Source organism: Centrocercus urophasianus, unplaced genomic scaffold, assembly GCF_019232065.1.
Source record: "Centrocercus urophasianus isolate 14NV4802_14NV808 unplaced genomic scaffold, USGS_Curo_1.0 seq_14, whole genome shotgun sequence".
Classification (NCBI taxonomy): domain Eukaryota; kingdom Metazoa; phylum Chordata; class Aves; order Galliformes; family Phasianidae; genus Centrocercus; species Centrocercus urophasianus.
Genome location: NW_024884586.1, coordinates 43,783,766 through 43,811,721, shown reverse-complemented (window position 1 = coordinate 43,811,721; position 27,956 = coordinate 43,783,766). Strand labels below are relative to the sequence as shown.

At 36.1% G+C, this 27,956-nt stretch overlaps 1 protein-coding gene across 1 annotated transcript in view; it reads right to left on the bottom strand.

The window, feature by feature from the left end:
* Positions 1 to 27,956, bottom strand: part of TDRD9 (tudor domain containing 9) — a 51,138-nt gene that overhangs the window by 12,647 nt on the left and 10,535 nt on the right. Inside the window, exons 3-26 of the mRNA XM_042813614.1 lie at positions 26,537 to 26,637; positions 25,847 to 26,068; positions 25,252 to 25,374; positions 23,859 to 23,939; positions 20,586 to 20,750; positions 16,638 to 16,741; positions 15,255 to 15,301; positions 12,979 to 13,033; positions 12,748 to 12,832; positions 12,060 to 12,117; positions 11,420 to 11,524; positions 10,490 to 10,587; positions 9,984 to 10,115; positions 9,167 to 9,329; positions 9,023 to 9,086; positions 8,461 to 8,524; positions 6,733 to 6,777; positions 5,864 to 5,917; positions 5,329 to 5,445; positions 4,282 to 4,389; positions 3,170 to 3,270; positions 2,153 to 2,326; positions 1,510 to 1,621; positions 90 to 302 (exon numbers count right to left, since the gene is read on the bottom strand). Of these exons, the coding sequence (XP_042669548.1) occupies positions 90 to 302; positions 1,510 to 1,621; positions 2,153 to 2,326; positions 3,170 to 3,270; positions 4,282 to 4,389; positions 5,329 to 5,445; positions 5,864 to 5,917; positions 6,733 to 6,777; positions 8,461 to 8,524; positions 9,023 to 9,086; positions 9,167 to 9,329; positions 9,984 to 10,115; positions 10,490 to 10,587; positions 11,420 to 11,524; positions 12,060 to 12,117; positions 12,748 to 12,832; positions 12,979 to 13,033; positions 15,255 to 15,301; positions 16,638 to 16,741; positions 20,586 to 20,750; positions 23,859 to 23,939; positions 25,252 to 25,374; positions 25,847 to 26,068; positions 26,537 to 26,637 (2,591 nt within the window). The remainder of the gene's footprint in view (positions 1 to 89; positions 303 to 1,509; positions 1,622 to 2,152; positions 2,327 to 3,169; positions 3,271 to 4,281; positions 4,390 to 5,328; positions 5,446 to 5,863; positions 5,918 to 6,732; positions 6,778 to 8,460; positions 8,525 to 9,022; positions 9,087 to 9,166; positions 9,330 to 9,983; positions 10,116 to 10,489; positions 10,588 to 11,419; positions 11,525 to 12,059; positions 12,118 to 12,747; positions 12,833 to 12,978; positions 13,034 to 15,254; positions 15,302 to 16,637; positions 16,742 to 20,585; positions 20,751 to 23,858; positions 23,940 to 25,251; positions 25,375 to 25,846; positions 26,069 to 26,536; positions 26,638 to 27,956) is intronic.

Below are 27,956 nucleotides of genomic sequence, written 5' to 3'. Positions count from 1 at the left end.
TTCTTACTAATAAAACCTCCAAGATAGTTACAGTTAAACCCAGTTAACGTGGTTTTAGCAATTTGATAGAATATAATGCACTACTGTACCTCTGCAAAATCTCCAGAAACATACAGAATACGAGCTCTGTAGTATCCTGTGTTTTCAAGACGAGTGAACGGTGCTAGACAAACCAACTCTGGATGTGGAGACACTGACAGATCTGTCAAGTTCTGGTAGTTCAACTCAGCAGTCAGAGTCTGGAGTACAGACCTGTTTTTTTCATCTATCCTGTACCCCCAGAAGTGTCCAACTTCTACTATCTGAGAGTAGGAAAATTAGACAATATCAGATCACACCATCACACTCATCCACATCAAGTACAAAACAGCTTTGAGCAAAATATGTGAAAGCACTCCTACTCCTGACACAGATAGAAGTTTTCTCACATTGCAATGCTGTGATGAAGCATTCATCACTCATAAGAGGTTATTCTTCGTAACATCATGTTTTTAAATGTCTCTCTGCTGCGTAATTACAATACGCTCTTCACCTAAGTAGGCTGATAAAAGTATTTCTAAAATACAAAAAAGCAGAACACTTGCAAATAAAATCAACACATTAAAAATTTTAAGTATATGACTGATTAAATAGATGCATACAGCTACAGCACAATGTTCTTGTTAGTTAAAGAACACCAGAGTTAGCTACATTTGTAAGCAAATCAGCATTGGTACATTACAATTAGCCATTCTTCAGGAAACCAATAACACCACTATTTCAATCAAGCTGAACAACCCTCTTTCTAATTGCTTTCTGTACTCATCTACTACTTCTGATTTTATATTGCATGTGTTTGAAGAAGAATGTTTACTGTGGATCAAAATAAATGACCACATTGCTGACATAGCAAAAAAAAAAAAAGGACACTGCACAGATTGGAACATGTTTGATCATCAAATCCATGAACATTTTTGAACTAAGAGTCTTAGCTGCATAAACTACAGAAATTATTCCTTTCTGCCTTTGCACAACATTTCAGTTCTACCAAGAGCCAGTTTAATACTTCAGCCTCTAGTTTCCATCAATTGTTAGGACTTTTTATTTCAGCAACATATATATTGCTTTATATTGCTCAGACTGCTCAAGAGACAATAGTTAACACAAGATCTAAACGTTTTCAGCTTCAGATTTCATGAATATTTGAATATACATATCATCTTCCTTTAACGTGTTTCATGCATGCAGTGCCTTCTTGAAATGATCACACAGTCCCATTGTAAGTCATTTCTCACATCTGCAACTTCTGAACAAAACACAACCAGACCTAATAAATGAACAAATATCTACTGATACTCATTTTTGTAGAGTACACAAATATTACACCTCTACCATTCATCTTCTCTACATTTAATCTATCTTTCAGCTATCAACTGGTATTAGCATCCATTCTTTTCACTAAAGCCTGTTCAATACACCTCTAATGTCTGATTACTGTTACGACCTTCTTCAGATACAGAACACTCCTACCTCTGTTACGCTGATGGACAGAAGATGACTTGGAATCATCTTTAACAGCTGTGAAGTACCAAATGAGACTTCTATGGGCTCCACTGTTTGCTTCAGATAGTCCACATTCACTCTGAAGTTCATAGAATTTAAACATTAAATACTTCACTCGGAAGTGAAAATTTAAGGGTTTTTTTGTTTGCTTGCTTTCACCGCTTCTTACAATGATGAGGTGCACAGGCATGCATGTAGAAAATGGGGGGGAGTGGAATTAAAAAACAAGTCCAGTGACAAAAGTCATGACAATCACACTTTGTAAAGTAAAGATAAGACCTGAGACTCACTTATGTATTTAACCTTTACTTGAAGATGCATTTACTTAATTAGACCATAAAATTACTACACAGAGCCGACATTCCACAAGAGAAACTAAGATGCAATTATGACCAAACAGAAAGATCCAGGAAGCTACATACCAAGAATCAACTGTGTCATCAGCTTACTAGAAATCCAAAGAATGAAGGTTAAATAGTGGAGGTTGTTGGATTTTTTTCCTCTATGGTATGACTTACACATTTATTTTTAAAAACAATTTGAATATATTACAGCACAATTGTAAATTCAGCATACCCTCCCTCCCCGATTCCCTACAGAACATGGTTACCTTAAAGAGTCCATGCTTGTAACTGTCACATGTTGCAACTCCTTTTTGATATCATCTGGATAATGAACATCCAGTTGAAGAGGAATTTTCAGCTGTGACATTTTGATTGACATGTACACTGCAGGTAGAACCTTTAAACCCTCCACGGGATTATGGGAAAACTCTATCAAAGCCCTATAAAAAAAAATTAAAATCCAAAACAAATCCAACCAACCAAACAAGACACACAAGAAAATTTTATAATAAATACATGACGGGAAAATCAAAACTAAACCAAAACAATTATAAAAACAGAAAAGCTATCATTTTTTTCCCTGCCCTTATCATGGGGAGTCAGAGAACTACAAAATGTATTTCCCTCACAGGTCTCGATTATGTGCCTGAAAACTTTTCTTATAGTTGTTCTTGTAAAAGAAACATTTTCTAGCAGTCTCACAAGAACGTACCATATTCACTACATTTAATACAAATAGAAAGAATGTGAAGATACGTGTCGTGTGGGTTTTTTTGTTTTGTTTTGTTTTGGTTTTGTTTGTTTGTTTGTTTTTTTGTTGTTGTTTTGTTTGTTTTTTAAGGGAAAAGGCATAAAAAAGGTCTACATGGAATGATGTTTGGGCAGTTCAGTCCACAGTCAGCCTGCAGACCAGCTAACGTTGCCAAGTCACATGCATGTTGTAGGAAGCCATCTGATGGTATCAATGAACTGAGTTCACTATATGAATGAGAAACAAATACAGACAGAGCAGCTGCAGTTAAGATTCTCTGTTACAAAACAAAAGAAACACAGGAGAAATTGGTCTCTAGGGCACTAGCTTATCAAATGTTATTCCAATCAATACATATTCAATTTCAAAGCTCCCTTTTTTATTCTAGTCAATAAATCAAAAACAATTCGATTTCTGACAGATTAAATTAGAAATGTTCATTTTGTCATTACAACACGTAAAAAGAAATCATGAGCAGGCTCACAACTGAGACCAACAGACAAGCATGATGCTTAAAATATTTTGTGCTTACCTTGATCCATCATACGTAACAGATTTTACTTGTCCACACTGTCTAAACTGTGACTGCAACTGATTATGGTATAGATAGCCATAGGGAGGAATATTTTTCAGCTGTTGAGAAAAGTCAAGTTTGGACACATTCAACCACTTTAATACGCTATTAACTTCATCTCAATAATTAGTTAGCTCTTATCTTCCTCCTTCACTTGAGCTGCAATAGCAATGATCTAAGAGCCAAATTAAGAAAAAAAACCATACTGCATTAAATTTAAAAAATCTGAAAAAAATTTCTACTGCTAATTACTGTCCTACCTCCTTCCTCCTGGAGCCAAGATTCAAGAAAAGTTCTCAACAGTGGGAAAGGATAGACGTGAAGATTTCATGAACAAAAAAGAAACCAATCCATAAAACCTAATGAGACCCCAGGGGCTGCACTGCACTCAATGGTACTGCAACACAGCTGCCTGATCACAAAACTGCTCTGTATCACCATGGAAGGTCACAGAGGTTGGGACAAGACCCTGACAAAAGAATAGGAAACGTTCCATCCAGATTTTAAAATCTTAAGAATGACCTGGGGAACTACAGGCAGGTCAGCCTCACTACAGCCTGCAGACTAAGCACTGATCAATCAGACACCCAAACACTTTCCTTGGCTAATCTGAGCCATTCTGCAGAAGCGAAGACAATTTCAAACTTGTACTTATTCAATCAGATAAAAATGTCTACAGAGTAAAAAGAAGAAGGAGAATGCAACATCCAAGGAACCTTAAAATAATTGGCACGTTTGTCACATACCACTAAGTACAAGATAACAAAACAGTAACACTGCAGTTGTAACAACTCTTTCAACTCAAAAATGTGCTCTCTCAAAACCTTTTAACTGTTTTCTGAAAGACCAGCAATCAAACGTGTAAAGGCTAAAGTCGGAATCCTTTTCAAACTGCCTACCCACACAATGTGCACTGTAACAGAAAAAAGGATGACAACATACCAAGTGAGAAATACTTACATACTTATTCTATCTCGTCCCAAGACAGAAAAAAACCTTGAAAAATACCACTAACACTACATATTCCTATTATTTGATGCTTGATTACATCATTCAACTTCATAACATACCAACACAGTTGTTTTTGGATCTTTGCCACCAAGCTCCCTCACTGCACCTTGTTCATTACATTTTTGAAAAGAGAAGTAGTTCGGATAGAAAGCACCAGCCATTACAACCTGAAATCAAGAAAATATTTTCTTCTTTTAATTACAGCTTATTATAATATTCAGTTTCTCAAGACGAAATACAGTTGCAATGTGAAGTGATACCAGCACATCTTAATATTACTTTTTTTCCTGTCTTTCATCAGAAATTAATGTTGTTCCAACTGAAGTTTAACTCATGCAAATCTTAACCACTTAAAACATACCCTCCATGACTTCAGCTTGTGGAACAGCATTTTAATATTTCTGCATGCAGATTAAGTCAAAACTTCAATGGATAACTTCTCTTTCAAAAAGAATGTCAGTTTTAAAGAAATCTATATACAATACTGTATGACAGCTGTTCAATTTTCACATTACATCACACAGTATTTAACAATTCAGCTCTGAAAAGTTCACTATTTACAGTTAAACCAACTGCTATTGAAATAAGTCTGTGAAAACAAAATCACTACTAATCAGTCCAAATAGGAGAAGAAATTTCATTAGAAATGTGAAGCAAGTTACAGTAGCTGAGCAATATCTTACTTTTCCCTCGAGTAACTACTCAAGCCAGTGGCAATTTCAACAGAGAATTCAAAACAAGCAAAAACACCTTTTTCATACATGTTAGTTTTTATCATTTCAACTCAAACCATCTGTCTTCAGAGTATTTTTTATGACCTAAACAAAAATTAACTGAGATACAAGTTTAATTAATCTCAGTATCACTTCACTTTAATTTAATGAACTGACAGAAACAAAGGGATTGCCAAAGGTCCAATACTCTAATCATAACATTATTTGTGCTTTTAAATTATCAAAAAAAAAAGTTCCAACTGCAATCTTGAAAGTTTACAAGAAGTTTGAAACACAGGGTATCTCAAAGTACTAGTTTGTCAATGGTACGTAAAAACCCAATTACAAACTTTGGAAGCAATATCTCTACCCAAAGAATTATTAAATAATTACCTGCAAAATGAAATGCTGTTTATATGCATGCTCCTGATCCATCGCAGATAGCTCAGTATTAACGCGCATGTTAAACTGCTTGACTCTTTCTTTCAGAAGCTCAATTAACTCTGCCACCTGAAATTCCAGCTCGTTACACATTCAACAGATCAAATCCAACCCAAATGGAAAAAAAGCTTAGTAAAAGCCTAAGCAAGAAGGTAAGCCCTCTTACTTCTTAAGAGACGTTAACATGCATTTCATCTAATATATTGCTCAGCATCTTCACTAGTACTTTCAAAATACATGTAGTAGTAGATTTTATTTTGCACACCTCTAAGTTCTCATGTGACACCTAGCCAAGTGCCTGTCAGTGTTCAAGTTAACGCTGCTTTCAACAGTGTTTATTCCTCTGGGAGTGAGAAGATGATCTCACATATTCACAGTTTAAAGAAGATACATAACTAGCTGTATACACACAGTTGTACATGAAGTAGGCTTATCCATGATATTACCATCTTTAAAAACATTCATAAAAATGACTATTTCAGCTCACCTCTCTGACTTTCTTGATATGAACATAATTTAATTGACCCCACTCAAGCTCATCCTGGAGAAGAAAGTGAGAAGTGCAAATGAAAAGTAATATAGAGAAGTTCCTAATAACTAGCATGCTCTCTCACATTCTTTAGTGTAGACACAAATAACAGCTACAGACTATGAAAAAGATTTTTACCTCATTTCACAGCTCTCTTTAATTCTGACTGTGCATTTTGATAATGTATGACAATATATCTGACTGCAACTGTACCTGGATTATCAGCAGCGCAGCTGTGGAGCATTAAGACTTCTCATATAGACCCAGATGTTCAACTCCTCTGAGCTGCTAGTACAGAATCTCCTCTAAGAGGATTACCTCAAAACAGAAGACAATCTAGAACTTCACATACTCACTGTAAATTGGTGCACGTTGCGCACTGATATTCATAAAGCACACTATGGTCTGGCAAGTGAGAAATCAACGGCATTTTGTCTTACACACAGAAAAAAAGACTACAGACAGTTAATGTGTGCATACTACTGGACTTCTGAGACTGATACACCAAGATCTCCCATCCTTCCAGATGCTTGCCCCAAAAGACACCCATGATTTGAGAAGTGTCTTTCAACTACAGCTCAAGTTCCCTTCTCAGCTTAATTTCAAACATTCTGGCCACTGTCAATCCATCTAACATAGGGACTAAGTAAGATCTTCAAATACTAGATCCAAAGACTCACTATGACACCTCAAAGCCTGTGCTTCTATTTACTTACGACAATGATAATCATAGTAAAGAAAAAATGCCAGTCTAAATTCCTGGCAGAATACTCCAGTACTCAAGTCACCAGGTTCAGTATTGGACAGAAGCGATAAGTTAAACTAACCTTGGGATGTCTCAGGTCCCCATTCTGTCTGCACATCTGCCATGCCTAAGAAAGAAGTGGTTCAGTATTCAAGTACGAACTGCCAATAATAACAACAAAAAAAAAAACATGCCATACTGAAAACTATGAAAATTTTCCACATGCTATCCTATGCTTAGGATTACTTTAAAATACTAATTTAGAAATCAGAGATGTCCTTCAGCTAACGCTATTATACACAGCAGGGCCAACTTGGATGACATTCTTGATGTTTTAACAAGTTCTGAATACTTCCAAGGACAGAGATTCCATAACCACTGCAGACAAACTATTCTGTTGTTTGACTACATCTCACAGACAACTTCCAGCCCTCTCCACTGCAGTGTATCAGCAGAGCCTCTCTTGATGCAACTTGTGTCCACAACATCTTGCCCTGTGGCTGCACACTTCCAAAAGGACGCCTGGCTCCCACCCTCTAACCCTACACTCTGCCATGAGGTGTAGTAGAAGTTCTCAACTTAGGGCTGAACTAACTCACCTCTAAGGCCTTCCCACATATGTTCCAGCACCCTAAGTATCACAGGGTCTTCTGTGAGACTATCAGTATTTCCATGTCTGCCAGTAATTCAAAGTCTCTTTAGCACTACAGAGTTCAGAAGCTGACACTGTACTCAAAAGTGAGCCAGTGACAGGAATCTTAGTTCTACTAAAGCACTACTTGCAACACTCAATTGGGTATTAAGAAATTTGTTCACAAAAAGGATGCTTTGGCAGTAAATCAGGTTGCCCATACATTTTCTGCAGTCTCCTTCCTCTAAGACTTCAAGTACTAAGCTGAACAAAGCCCTGAAAAACCTTGACTGATGTCATCAACAGAAGACTGGACTTCAGACATCCTGAGGTGTTTTTATGATTTCATTCTTAAGATATGATTGTGATTTTAAGTCTTAAGATGGTTCCTCCTAAGCAGATAAAAAATACCTCTCACTCTTAAGAACACTCTTACACTGATTTTATTGAGCACTGGCATGAACTCTGGGTCTCTGGCTTATGCAAGGACACAAAGTCGTGCAGCTGTAAAATGTAATTTTAACAATGCACCGCTGAGGGTCTAAAAAACTGGCTGGGTTACAAAAATGTTACATCGCTCTGAAGAAAAAGAACATAAATCATTTTGTGTTTCATATGATTAATACTAGTAACTTCTTACTGCTTAACTACCATTTGTTCTGCTGCATGCAATCAGACGTCAACTTTAAAGACACCTTCATCAGTTGGAAAGAATCTGCATCTCGTATAAAACAGTTTCTTTATGATGAGAGGATATCAAGAAAACCTAAGTCTCGTGCCCACGCCTTGCTCAAAATCTGCTTCTATTTCTGGCAAGCAGAAATGAAATGGTGTGTTTTCTTTCCTTCTCCACTCTTCACACTGTTTTTCACTTGCTCAGGTGAACAGTAAAAAAACACTCAGAAAATGAGCAGTGCAATTCATTTTTACCCATTTCCTGCTGCCTTACCCTGGAGAAAAACTGCACACTTCCTTTACAGCACTAAAAATTGACTCAGTCAGTACTAGCAGTTGTGTGACATAGTGCAAGATAGCCTTAAAATTATTCAAAATAACTAAGTATAACATGAAGTTTTTAACAACTTCAAAACAAAAATACTGCACTGATCACACAGAAGTGAGAAGGTTTCACCTTGGTCCATGACTTCACTGGAAAAATCAGACAGAAGAAACACTTACCTTAAATGCATTCACAATTGCAATACAGTCACTCTTACTATTCCCAGAAAAGAACAGTTTGCTCCTGGGAAAAAAAAAAAAACAAAAAAACTTTCAATAACATTCTTTCCTCATCTTAAACTTATTATAGCTGAACTATAATTATTATAATAAATACAGTAATAAAAACTGTATACATATTATATACAATATGCAGTATTACTCCAGCTACACTATCAGCATCTTCCAATACATTAATAAACAAGTTTAATACGTTTATGGTAATTGCTTTTTTCCACACTTCCTCTCTGAAGCTGTGTGAGCACGCTAACTGATTTTTAATAGGCACTGTTCACATCAATGTTCACATCAGGAAGGCAAAGCTGAAGAATCAGGTCTTCCACACAGAAAAGGATGACTTTAATTTGTGATACTGATTAGTTCATATAGCAATATTTCAGTGTGTCAGCTGCACTTTGGAAGGAATTTAAACTCAAGACATTAAAAATAGCATTTTGTGATCAGCTTTGCTCTGTGCTTCCAACAATAGCCAGGAAGATATAAAACATCAAGATTATAATACCTGTATCCATCAATAGGCTGCTTGAAAGGCTCTACAAAGAAGTTCTGCAAAGAGAGTGCTGCAGCTACAATAAAAAGAAATCAAAATGAAAACCTTGTTACTTGTTTTTATGGAAATATAGAAGTTCTCATGTTGTTCTTTTACCTATAATAAGGCATTCTTCTAAGCATCCAAAGACATGACCAAGGACGATCAATTTTCCAAGATGCAGATCCACTGGCAGATGTACTAGCACGTTTCCTAAGAAAGTCAGCTCACCATCATGCAGATTTTCTTCTGCTTGCACACAAGATGTAAGTGCTCCTAGCTACAGAAATTTAAATTATTTTCATGTAAGATCTGATCAAGTAAGTCTAAGATTGGTTTGTAAGAAAACAATACAAGAAATAAACAGCTGCAAAGCAATATCAATTTGAGCCATAACTGTAATTAAGTTGAATCAATTTGAAAAACCTACTACCTGAATATAAAACCAAGCTACTGTATACAAATATAATTCCTTCTATAATTCAAAAAGAAAAGCCTTAGTACTTTAATATGACTGGTGTTCTACCACATACCTGATTTATAATTGGAAAGCAAAATTGCTAATTTCCAGGTAGAAAGGGAGATGTTCAGACTGTAAGGTGCTACTTGTTTAATAAACAATTTCATTTACAGATCTCAAGTTCTCTAACATTTTCCTTATTCTTTCTCATCACAAATACTAGTTCACAAGTATTACAATTTCTTCAGGATTCTGCTTTTACTCTCTGCTGAAATCACAATCCCTTTGAAATGCAGTAGCAGCAGAAACTATGCTGAAGAGTATGGCAACCAAGTAACAGCCTAACATGACAAAATATTCCCTAGACATTGTTCTCAATTTCAGGTTCCAATTAAGGTTACTAGCATCTTAACTAACACGGAATGTCATAATTTTCATTACTTGGATTTCAGCAGCATTAGAAAAAATGCCTACCTCTTTCAGATGAAGAATGGTACGTTCAATGTCACTTATGTTGGGTGGAGAAAGAGCTGTTGCCAACAAAGCTTTTGGTTCTCCCATATCAAGCTTTTTTATTTTTAATACTGTAGTTCCCAGTGGACAAGTCTGAAGGGAAGACAACGTTATTCTGACTTTTCCCCAAGGGAGGTGTTTAATTTATGAATTAATTGAAGATACTGATCCTTAAAATCAGTTCAAGTTTATAATTCAGTAACAGCTAAAAATAACTTTGCATAACTAAGGATATTTTTCTTTTGAACAGAACGTTAATTTTCAAAGTCACATCTATTTTACTGCTGCAATTCATCTCCTATGAATAACACAATAATGAATGGTCTTTCTCAATTATTTACCAACTTAATTCCATTTAGTTGTACAGCTATTAATAACTATTCAAATAATGCATTCACTTCAGGTAAAGTCTGTACTACAACAACACACGTAAAAAAAAATTCATTAGTAACCCCAAAAATTCTTACCAGCATCTCAGGTAGTGATTTCTCTGGGATACTGTCTGTCCAGAAGTCCTTATGTACAAGCCTGTAACAATATCCATTGGAAACACGTCCAGCACGACCTTCAAACAGGAAAACAAACTTAGCAGTTTATGAACTGCCCAAGCCACACTGTAAAAACATCTACAAGCATCAAGAACAGCTGAGAAACAGCAGCAAACTCAAGCGGACTCTATTTGGTGTGAGATAACTCCACTGGAAAGTAAAGCCATATTTTTAAGTCACACACTCAGCAAGGCAAAGCTTCCTGCTATACAAGATGCTGCTGCTATTAGCTGTATATTGGTCAGCTGCCATAACCAACACCAACCCAGAACCAAAAGGAATCAAAGCTGTAACTGTGAAGCCCTCACAGTATGAAAACAATGAAGATATTTTTATACCTAAGATTTCACTTATTAAATTAAGTACTCCTTTCCACTGGAAATAAATACTTTGATATCAAAGAGTAATAAGAAAAGGTGATCTGAGTTTGTATTTATCCTCATGTTACAACAAACACTGTAAAGATACTGCTGTGGATCTTTCAATAATTTAAGAGTGATGAATAGACACGATTCTCTTCCTGCAGTCAATGAACAACTCACCACTGCTTTCCCTGTTTTCAAAAAATAAGGTATGGTTAAAAAAAAAAATACTACTAAATAACAAGGAATCATTTAAAGTTCTATGGCCCATTAATTTTAATATTTTCCAATAAAATAAAAAAAACTTTCCTCCAAAAGAAATACTTCAACAAAATGCAACATTCAGGCCTAGTAGCTTAATCACTTTTTAATACCTGACTTGATAAGGAAATACATTTTTGTATAAATCATTCACGACAAAAATTATCAGTACTTTTCATCTGGAATTCTTCATCAAATTCCTTTCCATTCCCTACTGCCACCTTACCTCTTCTTTGATAACAGTTTGCTTTAGATGCCCAGCAAAGTCTCAAACTTTGATAATTAGTTTCCTCATCGCAGACCAAAGTTCTAGTTAAGCAGAAATCTATCACTGCAATTAAAAACAATATCATCTTACTAACACTAAGTAGTCATTTATGTTTACGGTGATACACAGCTTGATTTTATATAACCAGAAAGGGAAAATTTTTATTTTTCATAAACAATATTTTCTTTGTTGATTTTCTGACAACTAGACTTAAGCTACTGAGAATACTAACAACTGCAAAGAGATTTTTACACAGACATAAAAACAATGCAAATGCATTATAATCATTCTGCACACAGATAATCTAAAACAGAATTTGTTAATCTGATACAAGTATCTTAAAATATATTCAGAATGGAAAAAAAAACTTAAGCTTTTCCTCTAGGATTAAAACTCACATTCTAATCAATAGCTTTATCTGTATGTATATCCAGAAGTAAAACTTTCCTACTGTGAAAGAATTCAGCAACTGCCAGAATTAAACACCATCAGGAGAGCTTTGTAAAGGTGTGACATGCTGCAAAGATTTAGGCAAGCAGTAATGAAGAAAATGTTACAAATACAACGTATGCACAGCTTGAAAATGTAGAAGACTTACCATACTTAACATCAGGAACTGTTACAGAGCTCTCAGCTATGTTTGTAGACAGAATAACCTTTCAAGTAAGAAAGGAACAAGAACTGTATAAAGATAGGAACTACTTACATTAATGTCTGCATGAAATATCTAATATAAGGAGAAGAAATATTAGTATTTCTGCTCTACATGCAAAATACAAACAGTGTAACACCAGAAAGCCTGCATTTTCTTGTCCTGTTAGTAAAAACGCACTGTAAAGTAGTACAGTATATAACATAAAGTACACAAATATTTCTTCACACATCTGTCATAACAAAGTATCACAGTATTAGCAGTGACAAAGCAAACCAAGACCCCAACCAAAAAGTGGGGCACAAAAATGCACAGATACAGGAGGGCCACTCTGCTCTGCAGTGTTCTGTCATGCAAGTGGAAGAATCAACATGCACAAACTATCCTGAAGGATAAAAACAGTGTCACATGATACATTAAGGGTAACTGCCTCAATCTGCGCATCTCTTTCAGGTCTAAATACCAGTAAAGTCAACAGCTTAGTAAGAATAAGAGTTTACATTTTGAGGGGAAAATAAACAGAAAAGCATCCTTTGCTTTCATGCAGCAGTTTTACTTGGAACAGATAATATTCTTCACAGAAAAAAGTTTTACAGGCTTAACAAAAAAAAAAAAAAGATTCAAGAATATTTACTTTTCTGTAGCCAGGAACTGGATTCAAAAATACATTATTTTGTTCTTCTAAGGAGACTCGTGAGTGGAGAGGGTACACTTGCCACCTAAAGAAAATGTATTCGTGAATATTTACTGATACAAGCATATAAGAAATAACTATATTTCTGCACTAAATCACCTGTTCTATGTAGGACACTCATAGTTAAAGGATTTACATCCAAATTTAATAAATAAATGTGGTTTAACTTACTTTTTGTTAAACATACGTGTGAGACGCGAGTGCATGTATCTTATTTCACTGAAACCTAAGAAAAGAATAATCAGAGCTTTCAATCATCACTAACAACTTTAATATCAATTCTCACTTAACTCCCATCTTTTCTTCGGGTGTTCCAGTGCCTTTCTTGACTAGCACAAAGAACCTGTAGTCCAAGAGATTAACAAAGCACTGAGCAAAATACCTTTAGCTCTGGAGACAGAAACAAGCATGAATTCTATTTGCATACACACGCAAACATTATACTATATAATTGTAACTTTAAAATTATCTGTTCATGAATGGAACTAAGGCACGGTAAGGTACAGACAAGAAAAATCAGGCCATGGACCTGTTTGGACACCTCCTACCACACCCTACTCGGCCCCACTCCGCACTGCCTGACCATCCTGCTGCCTAATGCTTCCTATCTGCCATACCCCTTGATTCCAAATCTGAATATTGAAATCACCACTTGAGTTCAACATACGCTCATTAGTGATTACAGAGACTTCTTCCATGATCAGTAGAAATAGACTGTACAAACAATATTAATAGCAGTTATTAATCAATCAATCAAATCTAGCAATTACCTACTAGACAAAGTAGGTAGAACTTGATGACCAATTCTGGAAGAAGCAAGACTCCAGCAGAAAAAAAGGGATGTCAAGAGGAGAGGCAGATCTTTGAATGTGAAAGTTTCTAGTAACAAAGCCTGGCAAAAAAACCCCAAACAACTACAATAGTGGGAGGGGGGTATGAAGAAGCAGGAAAAACAAACAAAAGGACAGTATCAGCATAATCCCTTTGATAGGACACCATAAACTTGAAGTCATGCAACTCCTGTCACCAGCAAGTAAATATGAAGAACAGAAGCAAAGCCATTCTTATCCTGTTCAAACTCTTGAGAGGATGATAAATCACTGTAGCTTTCATTTAGCCCATCAGCTATTCTTGCAGGGACGCATTATACACTGGAACGCCTTGCTCAGCGATGATTCAACCAACACAGCCTAAGCTCTTCAACAATTTTTTTATTATTATTTTTTATTTTTTTTTGTTCTGTGAAGGATCAAAATAACATATATCAAAGTACATAAACAAGAAACAATCAAGGTTGCTACATCCAGCATTCAGATGAAAAAGTACCAGAATTATGATTGGTTGTGCAAATTCAACGTAGCCCTACTGGGAACTTTTAAACGCCTATGTTAGAAAAAACAACTGCATTGTTTAATCTGGCTCTTTGTACCACCTGCTGTAAAAATATGGGAACTGAAACTGCTGGAGTAAGTTCAGACTAAAATGTACTCACAATTACCTTAGAAAGTCTGAAAGCACACCATATAAACACTAAAACAGAAAGCCAGAAGCAACAAACTGTTGCCTCATGAGCAAATGGAGTAAGTCCTACACTGACACAATGAAGCAGTTCCTTCTACCTAGAGGGCTTTTACAGAAAAAGCAACTGAGAAAGAAAGCTGCAATGCCATTTAGCTGGCAGGGAGAAATCTCCACTTGGAACTACAATATCAGTGCTGTACTGCTGTGTTGGTGCTCTGTGCTTCCAGCCCTAGAGCTTCCATGCCTACTACTGAGCTTAACACAGCAGTGAGATTCAGAAAGATTTACAGGTAGATATGAAGTTCTGGTAGGGACAAACATCTCTGCACCCAAAGAACAGAGCTACCCCAGCTTCAATGTGACTCTCCCATAGAATGCATCCAGGGGCCTCTGAAATTTTCAGAGATGTGAAATTTTGTTAGATTAAATAAAAGAAAACTTGAAACCAACAGGTAGTTAAAGTTTGTGATGCTAGAAATTCTAGGCTGCAGCTGAGTAACAACAACAAAAAAAGTACTGATTACCACATGCTTTCGTTTTGGCTGTCATTACTGAAGCCCTTAGCTAGATTTCAGAAGTAGCATAAGATAACTTCAGCTCACTGTATAAAAAGGATTTAAACTCACATGTAACATTATTATAATTAGTTGCTATGTTGTTCCACGTGGTTGTTTTTGGTGATTTTTTCTTTTTTTTTTAATGTTCTTACAAACTTACACTTCACAAAATATTAAACAATTATTTCAAATCAATTTCTCTAGATTAACTGTGTAATTAATTTCATTAAACTAAGTTCAAAGACAAACATCCAAATAAACAAAGCAGCCTGAGTTAAATGTGTTTAAGATACAGTTGAAAGAAATAACAAGAAAAATCTTGTTGGATGACAAGTAAGGAGACAGAAAGTTATGAGTATCTATCCTCACCTGGTAAAAACACAAGTACACTTCCACGGTCTGGTGTAAAACTCCCCCTAAAAAGAACAGACAGTTCTTTAAGCTGCTTTATTATCCCAATATATATCTTGAAAGAGCAAGCCAAATTGTACATCTTCTATAACATGCATTATTCAAACTCCCTCATGAACCAGCGCTTAAAACTATATATAAAAATATAAAAATTTTGTCTAGATTATTAGGTTTAGTTTTGTCTTAGAAACATTCTTATTTACCAGTTAAATTCATCAAAATTAGGTTATTTAAAAACTAGAAAAAGAATTACACTATCAAGAACTACAGGCCATGGTATTAATCAAGAGATGCCTTTCTTTAAGTTTCTACAGCAAGCCACAAGGATAAAACTGCCTTAACATAATACAGAACTTTTATTTTAACAGCATACTTAATGTAAAATGCCTCATGCATTTTGAAAGTCTCTACAATCAAACCAGATAATGAGCTGTAGAATTTTCAGAGGAAGGTGGATGTTCACAACAGCCCTGTCAGTACTTGAGAGCTAATACTTCCATGTTTGCTTGTAGAAGTTAGCCTATTAATAATGCTACATTTGGCTGTTCTATTTTAGAATAAAGCAGCTTCACTGAAAAGATCAAAAGCAATAATCAAGAAAAAAAAGTTGAGAAATACTACCAACAAAGTGTTCACCAATGTATCTATAGCTCTGAAAATAAAGCCAGCTTGCTCTCTTCCCTTCTCCCACTCCAACTAAAAAAAAGGTGAAGCTTCAAAAACAAAATCATTTATTCAGTATATATTTACAGTCAACAATACACAGAACCAAAAAAGATCCCTAGCAAATAACCAATCTGTGTTAGACTAAACTTATACAAGCTACTTTACTGCATTTTTTCAGAAACTAACCATCAACTCACAAAATCTACAGAGTATCTCAAAAACAAACAAACAAACAAACAAACCAAATCACTTCTTTCAAAAGAAAGTAAAATAAAGCACTGGATAAACAATCTGTGGAAATTATAGTCTTGTTTATATTTTTTCATGGCTAAATGTATTTTTTTTTTATTCTTCATATAAAAAACTCAGCTGTGATTGGCAGCAAAGAAAGCAGTTTCTGTATGAAATAGCTTGTTTGGACAGCCACGCTGTAGGGCACAAATTTTATTTCAGAAACACAGACCATTCAGTAAGACCTACAAGGAACACAGTAGTACAGAGAACTTCTCTTCAGTACAGAGAAGAAATCACACTGATTCATAGAATAAAAGCAGTGGTATGTGGAAAAGCGAGGGACCACTAAAAATTACACCATGCAGGTTGCTTTAGGTCTTGTTCCTTAGTGTCTCATTTCCCCAAAGAACCACTGATAACAGAATTTGGACTGTATCTTACCCATTGCATTGCATCTCCAACTCATCAAATGACTGAATCAAAGACACTGCTACCTCGTATATTTCCTTTCCTATCATTGGCTTATCAATTCTTTGAGAAGGAAGCTGTGTGGAGAAGGAAGTATTAAGGTTAACACAGTAAAATAAGCTAGATTACACAAGTCAATCTGCCAAATGCTCTTCAACTAAAACCCATGCAGAACAGCAGATGCACAAAGAACATTAGTTATGTTCTAAATACATATTTTCCTTCCAGTGTTCTGCTATTCTAATGCTATAAAATTACTTCTGATATCTAATTACCTTTGATGAGTTCTAACCAACATTTCCTAACATGTAGGACATGTTTCTTATCCAGAAGTAGTAAGCATGCTCAACTAGCTCCAATACAGGGAAACAGGATGATGTAGAGAGGAATTTGTGTAAAGAAGGCACAGTTCTTCTCACGGTCCTATAACATACACCTCAATCTTACTGTTAATAATTCATGCACCTCTTCTCATTTAAATTATCTTTACTTTCAGTAGACCTTGTATTTTATTTCGTATTCTGCCAAGGAACCACGGTTGTATTATACACAATATAACTGCAACTAAGTTCATCCACAACATTTTCTAGCATTCTGTCACATATTCGAGGCTTTAATATTTAAGAACACAAACCACCAAGTTCTCAGAGAAAATTCAATGACTTAATGATGTATCAGTTTTTAAAAAACTGATTAAAGAACATGACATGTACTGAGAATGGTCAACAACATCATGCATTTCGTCCTCAGAGAAAAAGGCTTTTGAGAATAATTCATCTTTAGTTTTCAGTACTGAAACCCATCTTCAGCTTTCCAACCCTCAGCAGAACAACCTCCTTGCAACACTATATTCTGTTAACTCTAGGTAACCTCGGTATCTGCGTAAAAGCTGCTGCATAAAAGCCCTGAAAATATCTTTGTTCTGACAGAGGCCCGACTGGAAGATCAAAACCAAAGAACCACAAGGTTGGAAAGGACCTACAAGATCATCTAGACCAACCGTCCTCCCACTACCATTGCTACCACAAGCTACTAAACCGTATCTCAGAGATCCTCATCCAGACACTTCTTGAATACTGCCAGGGATGGCGACTCCACCACCTCCCTGGGCAGGGCTTGCCAGTGCCTGACCACAAAAGAGTTGTAAGATGGCTCAACAGTACTTTCTCCACCTCCCATCCCTCCTTGAATCAGCCATCAGTCCAGATAAACTTTTCAGGCGTACCACTGGCAGTCCCTGAGCTTCTCAACTGCCTTTCACACTCACTGTGCTCACACCTTCTCACTGAAGCCTGCTAATTTTGTTTCATAATACAAAATACGCAATAATCTAAGAAGTTTTCTATTTTCTGTTACTAAAAGCAAAACTTTAGAGATTATCCATGCTTAAATAATTGTCTCCGGTTTGTCTTATTGGTTTTGTTACCTACTGTACCTTTAGTATTCCTTAACATGACAAGGCTGCCACATCACTCTTAATAAAAGGTAACAATGTGTGAAACCTTAAGTCCAAAAACCCAGCCAGAACTGACTGAAGTAATACAGAATCATCAGAATTGCTTTTGACAGCAGTTTACTATCTTTCATCTGGACTCTGACTTCAGTTGTCTGGATATGAAGGAGTTTTTACATTTGCAAAACAAAAATGGAACTTTCTTTCTTTGGTCTAACCAGATACACAGAATTTCACAGATACCGAAGACTAAAACCAAGACATCCTACTTGCTTAACTTTTAAAAGTCTGACCTCACAATTAACTAAGTTAATAGTTAACTAATTGTTAACTAATTTTTAATTTGCATTTGATATCACCAGTGCCATATTGCTGCAACAGGTATGCATTTACAGAACACAGATAGCTTTAAGTTTGCCTACAGATACAGCCTTATGTGCATTTTTAAATCAAAACCTGTGCAGGTATGACAAAACATGATTTATTTAAGCATCCAGAAGAATATGCTCAGAGGTCATTATGCAAAAAGGAAAGAAACTGCATTTACAGACTTATACTCAAAATTTATCAGTATAAATGACCCATATATATTTGAAACCTATAAATGACCCAATATCCATTCAACAAGGCTACAATGAAAAACGTTTTCCCCTTCCTTTTCTGATTTTCTAAATATGGTGCTGTTCAAGGGAAAAGCTTTATCTTTCATCCAGCGACATCTATCTTACCATAGAAAAGTGATTACTGTAAACAAGCAGAGAGAAGAATACAAAACAATGACTGGCATTTTTGCTTATCACAATTAGTAGGTCACAATTAATATCAGTGAATTCCCAAATTACCTCGAGTCAGAACTGCTCAAAGAAAACAAACTATTTTCAAGGGTAGTTTTAAAATATTATCACCTGCAAAACTGAGCAACAATATTGTAGCTAAGAGGTCTGCAGAATAAAACAATTCTACGTTTATCCAGTAACATCAAATTATTCTGAGATTTTCTGGAGAAGGGACAAAGGTTCAGACCTCATGGCATACAAGACAATGGAATTATTGAATTGATTCAAGTCAAGATGCTTTATAAGCAATGAGTGTTGATTTGTGATACCCGATCTTTTAGTATTAATTTCAAAATCAAGAAGAAGCTTGGGAAAAGAAAATCTGTTCACCTATAACAGAATTTTTTCTCTCAACTATGCTGTATTCTTCTGTGTGACTTCCCTGAAACAGAAATACTCAGAACTAAAGCCTGAAGCCTATACCTCAGGCAGCTATCAGATTCTGAATCTTAACATGCTGAAAGATGACTTCCTACTTCATATGGTAATGCTCAAATTATTAGAGCCTGAGAGTCAAGGCAATTTCCTGTTACATAAATCTTCTTAGACTTTCCTTTTTTCTTCTAATAAGTCTGACGTTCAGAATCTCCCCACACAGAGCACATAAGAAGAGTGATGCAAAAGCACATATTAGTGCTTTCCCACTCAATTGCTTTTTTTATTTAAACATTAAAAATCATTCTGTAGTGTTTCTCTGCTTCTCAGTTGCACTAGGGCACAAATAAATTCTTGGGCAATCATATTTCTTCCCTCTTACTAAAGAGGAAAACAGCTATGGCCAGGAGAACACAACATAAAAACAAATGTAAACTTAAAAATCAAAGTTAAATGCTCCTATACACAGAAAAAAATAAAGAAAACATTAAAAAGAATAAGGACTAAAAGCAGTTCCTTTTGTTTGTAATCTCTGAGCTGAAAGATGTGGCAGCTGATCTCCAGCTGAAAGCTTTGACATACAACTGGACTGAAGTAGACTTCTTACTAAATTTCTTAGTTATGTTTTTGTTGTCATCTATCATCCAAAGTCTCTTAGAAAAAAACTCTCATGTTATGTAATCTCCCCCATGTTGTCTGAGTTGCCAAACGTACAAACAATGACAAGCCAAGTGATACATAAATTTATTGTATTTTTTTTTTTTTGGCTGCATTAAAACTTCAATAGTTGACAGCCTTCTAGCTTGACTTGCCTGTGCTCAAGCATAACAAATGCCTTCCCTGTGCACAGCATAAGGAATTACTTTCTCTGACTTTTTTTCTGTTTTTAAATAGTTTCTGTAGAATTGAGAGATGAAGTCTAAAGGATAACAGTATACTCACAAACTGCTACTGTTCAGGTTCATCTCTTGTTCTTTTCATTGTATCAGTGTTTTTAAAATGTTCTGAATTATCAAGATCAAATAACTACTCTCATATCTCAGTGACTAAAGCCTAACTGTATTTATTTACCCTAACTGTTAAACTTAACCTCAGATAATGATACTGGAAGTTAAATAAATTGTTGTGTCAACATATATTCATTTCTGTCTAAAACTGCAAGGCAAAATCACTTATTCACAATTTTGCTACACAACTTTTAGCTGACTATTCTAATTTCTTACTACATCCAATGATGTAAAATCTTATTTCCCATACCTGGAAATGAACAATATGCTTCAAATCATCAAGATAATATTCTTTAACAGCATAAGGTTTGCCTTCCACCTTAAAAATGCAGGCTGGATTCAGACCGTTTTGAGTTGGAATTGCAAAGTAATCAGCAATTTCTTCACAGTTGATGGTAGCAGACATCAATATGATCTGTTAAAAAAAATGCAGAGCAAATGTAAAACAAATTACATTGGAATCTTAGAATCTTTACTTCTTTATGTTACAATGGTCTTAATTTGGTTTCTGCTGTCATGTGTTCTAAGAAAATTTAAGACAATCAAAACTGAATACTTTAAAACCATAGAGATGAGATACAGAAAAAGGCAAGCACCTTTAAAAAGAATGGCTCAGGCCAGACATCTGGGTCTGAAAATGTGAAGATTTTTTCCTGTGGTTAAAGTTCAACCCAAAAACAGTTAGTGCTTTCTCTTAATTTAAGATCACTTCATGGACCTCAAAACAAGAAAGCACTCACTATTTCCAAATCTAGTTTCACTGAGAAGTTAGATATTAATATCTTCACTTCAATCAAAAGATAAGCTCAGTCCTGTCAGACTGCGTAAGATTCTGATAGCTGTACTGATACCTGGGCCTTAAAAATGCGACTCATTTTTTTAATATGTCAAATTTTCCCTTACTTACAGTAAGTTTATTCAACTTAAAGCTCTCAGGCATCACATTCAGCTCCTTGCTAGTAGATGACTGCTAAAATTCTTAATCTCTATTCACACCCAAACAGAAGAACACATGCTACCTGACAAAAGCCTTTCTTTAAAAACCGCAATATAAAACTCGTAACCTGTGCAGGATGAGAGGGGAGAACAGTGGAACAGTAGCTGTGGTTATTTACCATACAGCTTCTCTATATCAAATGCAAACCCAACGCTCAGCACAGCCAGCTGGAGTAGATCAGACCGCTTAAACTAGGAAAATAACATAAGCAAGGAGCTATTAGATAACCTGGTATATAGTTATTCTCAGGTCTTCTGAGCCACATGTAAACACTACTTGTAAACTGGGACACTGCCAGCCTTGGTTTTTTTTTTTTTATTTTTCTTCCCTGACACCTCCCATAAATTCAAAAACAAAACAACAAAATGTACAAATCAACACTCTAAACAAAAATGCAGTGAAAGAGCATTCCTCCTACAAAGAGCTATGTAGCTACTGAGGTGAGCATCATACCCCAGAGCTCAGAAAGCTCCAAAACATATCCTCTTAAAGGAATAAGGAAAATATAAAAAGCAGATTAAATCTGAAAACATGCAACTGCGCAAGCGGTATCTGAAATCTGTCTCTCTACAGTATCATCTGCCTCGTAGCTGAGACTACCTTCGCTAGAACAACAGGCTAAATACAACCCTGCCTGAAGGCTATTAAAGCTAAATCCAATCTAAATTATTCTAACCTCAGCTACAGGCAAGAGGTATTAAATTAACTCTTCTTCAGACCATATTGTTAATTTTTTCTAATAGGAAGCATTCCATACAGATTACTAACTGGAAGGAAAATATCAAATTCCTAACAGCACACTTGAATGATCCCCCATTACTAAAAAAAACCCCAAACAACCCATTTACTCTCCAAGTGGAAGCTCGGCAAGAAGCATCTACCATCACCAGCACAGAGCAACACATAGATTGGAAGGAAAGAATTATTGAAGCAGGCAGTTCTTTGAGATCAAGCAGTTAAAGCACTTGTGCAGCAGAGATATGCCTACAGTCCCATCAATTTCATATTAAAATACACACCGTGAGGCCACTTCTCATGGGCAGCCTGGTCTGGTGGTTGGTGACCCTGCACATCTCAGAAGGGTTTAAAGTAGACAATCATTGTGATCCTTTTCAACCCAGGCCATTCCATGATCCTGTGATTCAGATGCCCTCAAATGGACTATTAGAACCCTGAATTGTGTTCTGTGAAACTACCACCATATTTATCCTGTTGTTATTATTATTATTATTATTATTTTTTACCTAAGCAGCCATTACTAGACACCAACACCATTCCAAAACTCTCAGGTTTTCTTACAACAATCCCACTCCAGAAAAAGAAATCTTAAAGCCAATCTAATATCTGCCCTACGATATAATACCAACAATCTGCCAGAAAAATCAGAATTGCTGACAGGTGAATCACAACAGGAGATCTTGCTGTCTTATGAAGAATTGGTGCACTTCTTCCCCCTGAAACAGGCCTCCTTCATTCCATGAATCCAGACACAAAAGAACAGAATCTTTCATTCTCTGAATGAATTAGTTGTACTGTGAAAGCCCCTTCATTTTCTCAAAAGGGAATGAGGCAGGAAACACTGTGCTTAGCATACTGTACAAGTATTTTTAAAATAAATGACCCATTCCATACTGCTAAAACAACAACTACATGCACAAGTTCCCCTCTCCCCAGCATAAAAATTTTTGAGAAAATGAAAACCGTCAGAGAATGGAAAGCACCCACAAATTTAAAATTGTCTTGTATTTATATGATAAGAAGATGTCTTCTGAAGAATCAGCTGCAGAGCAAGATATAAAACAGTGCTATCCAATGACTACTTTGGGAGATTTAATCAGACACAGATTCCTTTACAACAAGAAAGCCAATACAGGTTCAAATTACCTTTGTTTAGAAGAGAATAGTTAGCATTGGGATAACATTATCTGAAGCTCTTGAGAGACCCATCAGCCTTGCAGAATTTCTGCAGTCCCAAAGAGCTGCACAGAGCTGCTCTGCATTAGCCTATTTCCTGTATTTAATTTCTTACAATTCATGAGTTTGTTACTGTGAGACCACAAAGACTAAATATGTCACGCTAAATCTCAGCAAACTGTTGTGGTTTCCTAGCATGCAGAGAAAGATCTCAGTCAGATTACATTAACAGTTCTGTCTGGAAAACGCAATCCAACATTTCTACCTTTTCTTAACACTTCCAGAAGTTAATGCTACCATATTTAGCCAAGGATAAGCACTGCCCTCAATACCCCATACATAACTCTAGTAAAATCTCCATCTTGCATTTTTAGCCCTAAGCAAAGTTTAGAAGCTAATTCGTTTTAACAAGAGGAAAAGAGAAAGTTCTTAGAACACATATTGGCCAGGAAAAGAATGCCCTTTAGCTTACTTGCTTAAGAAAAGCAGCAAACCAAATAATACTTCAAAATAATGACTAATATTAAAGTAAGTTTTTTAAAACTATACTCTCTGTAGATAAAAAACTGAGTTTATTTTTGCAAGAAAGAAGTAGAATATGCTTTAACCTACCTTTACTGATTGTGAATTTGTACGAAAGAGTTTACGGATTACCAAGAGCAAAAAATCCATTTCTTCAGTATGCTCATGCACCTGAAAGACATCATCCACAGCTCAGTTTTCATCAGCTCACGTTCTTCTCTTGGATGTCTCTCCCCATGCTGCTTGTTTTCACATTTTATACACTTTTGTAACTTGAACAATACATTACCATAGCAGAAAATACACCTTTAGGACTAAGCAATTTAGTCTCATTTTACATCTCAACGCAGCTGTTCAGACAAGAATAACCTCCTTTGTAGAAGCTCTAGATTTAACAGCAGTTGAAGTGATGGTGAGGATTCTGAGGATGGCTAAGCAAATTGTATTGGTAGGATACAAAGTGATCCCAGCAGGAAATAGATCTTCTGCTTGTCTAAAAACTAAGCAAATCAAATCAGATTCCTCTTGATCCCGATGGCTTCTAGTCAGGATCAAAATATATAACACCTCTTTAGATTACTTTTTCTCCAATTCTTTATGAATTCTTATATCCTGACCTGTTTTGGTTACTTCTTGTACAGGTCAATGATGGCTTTTACTCAACATTATCAATGATTAACATATCCTTTTCTATACTTATTAGTTTATGTACAATTAAAAACAGCAGGGTTTTTTTAGATCTCAACCTTCAAAAGCGGAACATTCATTCTTTTCAGGTAGTTAGCAGACTTCAGTGTGATACATATGCTCATATTCACTATGAAAAACAGTCAGCTGAGACACTTCCTAGACTGACTGCTAGGACTTGCTGTGGGGTTAGCATTTTTGGATCTAAGTCTTGCTTAAGTACATTCCAATGTGCCTTCAGTACCCTGATTGATTTGGGAGCTTTAATTAAGTATGAAGTTGAGGGTTACTGAAATAGCGACTACTGAGTCAAGACCTATGGGGTAAGAGAAAGGAAAGGATTAGGATGGCAAAAAGCAAAAACCTGAAAGCCAGGACTTGAAAGCTGCTGAAAGCAGTACATGCTGATACAATCAGTTCAGGTTAGAGCACTCAAATAAAATAAGTTAAAAAAAAAAAAAAAATCTCAATCTGTTCTTTTGTATGAAGTGCCACAGAACTTCACTCATCCAAGCAGATTAAATTGTTCAATTGTTGAATCTTCTATCTAATCCACATTTCCTTATCTTAGAGTTTAACAGCTTAGTGGTATACAAACCCTCAGTTCTAAATTTCAGTGCTCAAAGAACTCAAAGACAAGGCCATTTCAAGAACTGTTAGTTTGGACAAGTTATACAAAGAATATTTACTTATTTGTAAAAGTAGGTGTCTGCATTTTGATTTCTTTAGCATGGTAAGAGATACAAAAGATAAGGTTTTCTTAATCTGAAACTGGAATGTATTTCCACTGACTTACTTCATCAATGAAGATGTGTGTGAATTCAGTTAGGCTTTTGGCAGTAACCACTTTCTGAAGAAGGACTCCAGTTGTCATGTACAGCAACCTTGTCTCCGTTGAGGATATGTTCTCTAAACCTACCTAACGTGACGAAAAGAATAAAACAGACATGAACAAATATTACATGTATTCCAGGAATCTGCATCTGAAAGAAATTCAAAATGAAATAAAATATAAAGGCTCATTCAAGCTTGGAAAAGCCCCTAAAGAGAAACATAAATTGTTTCAGAATTATGTTCTGTTTCAGTAATTGATGATATAAATGCATCCAATCAGTGGAACACGGACAAATTTCTGCTGGCATCCAACTAGTACTTCTATTTGTTTAACTTCAAAAGCTTACACATTTGCTTATGAATGTTTAGCAGCACGTAGCTAAAAAGCTGCAATTCCATTTTAAAAGCAGATTTCTTAAAATTTCTTCAGCACATTAGATATGATTAATAAGTAACTAAGAAAAAAAGATATAACCAATAAACAAGATAGGGTGCTTTTTGCTTTTTCCTCGTTATTTTTAAGTACAATTTGAATTATTATTATTATTTTTTAATACCTGGTAGCCTACAAATCCACCTAGTGTCCATGATCGCTCCTTGCTAATCCACCTGGCAATGCTGCTGGCACCAATTTTCCGAGGCTGGGTCACAGCAATGTTGCAGTAGACAGATTGCTCAGTGCAGTAATCCAGAACATATTGTGGAACCTGTGTGCTCTTACCACTTCCCGTTGCTCCTTGTATAATCACAACTGAATTGCTTTTTATCAGAGACAAGAGCTGAAACAATTTTTCAAAAAGCTTGTAAGCCTACAAAAGAACTCACAACAGATTTCAAACAGACATGAATTATCAATAGCTTTCAGGAAGCTTAACAAACCTTCGTAGATTATTATGGCATATTTCCATAGTGTCTAAGGCATTAGGTCACAGAAAAGATCACAGGCTCACATTCACATTTGTGTACCTCACATATATTTCTATGAACAAAACATAATAGCAATGTTTCTTCCTGAAAGGATTTCTGTGCAATAGGTTTGTACAGTGCACAAAGCTTTTGCACACTAAACAAAGCCTCTTCTACAATGCTTAAAACAGGAAAAGCAGCTCCCTTCTGAGAAAAAAAAACAAACAGACACAAAACCCCCACCCTAAAGAAAAAAAAAACAACAGACAACCAACAGACAACAAAGACAAACACACCATGATTCTCAGATTTATTCCACAATGAAAGTACAACATGATTACCTCTTCCCTGTGTCTGGCTACAGGCATACAAGCATATTTATGGTTAGTTGTCATTGGTATAGAATTCCAAACACGTGGCTCACAATTAGACATTGAAGCATCTAGTAAAAAATAATCAAAAGTAAATTACAACAATACATAATGAGAAGGATGAGTGTGGGAACATAATTACTGTATTTGAAAACCTAACTTCCACAAAGTTTAAATCGCACAAAAAAATAACAGAATTAATCATCTTTAGAATTAAAGTGATTTTCTGTGTCTAAGTAACTGCTGCTTAATTAGCAGCTGCTGTGGGAGGATGTTGCTTTGGTGTATAAACCACCATCAGTGTCACAACCACAGAAGATTGAGGGGGGAATGGAATACTTGGGATCATCCAGTCCCATCTCTCACTTCAGCCAGAATCACCGAGAGCACGTTGCTCAGGACCACATCCAGGCAGGTTTTGAGTATCTCTAGAGAAGGAGAGTCCACCTCCTCTCTGGGCAGCCTGTTCTAGTGTTCTGTCAGACTCACAGCAAAGAAGTTTTTCTCATGTTCATATTGAACTTGCTGTGTTTCAGTCTGAGCTCTTGTCCTGTTGCCAGGAATCACAGAAAACAGCCCGGTCTCATCGTGTCGATACCCTCCCTTATTTATACACGAGATCTCAGTCTTCTTCTAGGCTGAACAGCCCCAGCCCTCAGCCTGCCCTCACAAGAGAGATGCTCCAGGCTCCATCTTTACGGCCCTCTGCTGGACTTACAATTTCCCTATTTTTCTGGACCTGAGGAGCCCAGAAGTGCCACAATACTCCAGATGTGACCTCACCAGAAGAGAGTAGAGGGACAGACCACCTCCCTCACCCTGCTGGCCACACTCCTTTAAATGCACCCCAGTTTACCATTGGCCTTCTTGGCCACAAGGGTACACTGCTGGCCAACAGTTAGCCAGGTCCACCAGGGCTCCCAGGTCCTTCTCTGCTGAGTTCCTTTCCAGCAGGTCAGTGCCCAGCCAAGGATATCTGCAATGCTGTAGTTTTCTGTGCTTTCCTCTTAATTTAAAAGAACAGTGTTTGTGTATAGTTTACCTTACAAGTGCAAAATCTACCCCTGTTCCCTCAAACTTCTTTTTTTTAAAAATGTACTGAAAAAAACCCATGTCTTATTTATACTTTCAACTTTGTCTGCATTTCCCATAGCGCCCACTGGACCCACAGTGAAAAAGTAAGCCATACTTTGTAGTGCAGATCATTATTTTTCTACCTCTTCACAATCAAGACAATACTGTTAAGTAACAGTACGACCTTTTGATGTGACATTGTTGCCAAAAGACTGCAGCATGTGCTCAGTCACAGTTAACATTGGGAAATACAGCACCAGATTTTACAGTGCTACCATGAAGACCAGAAGGTCATCGTCAGACTGCCTGTGAGAAA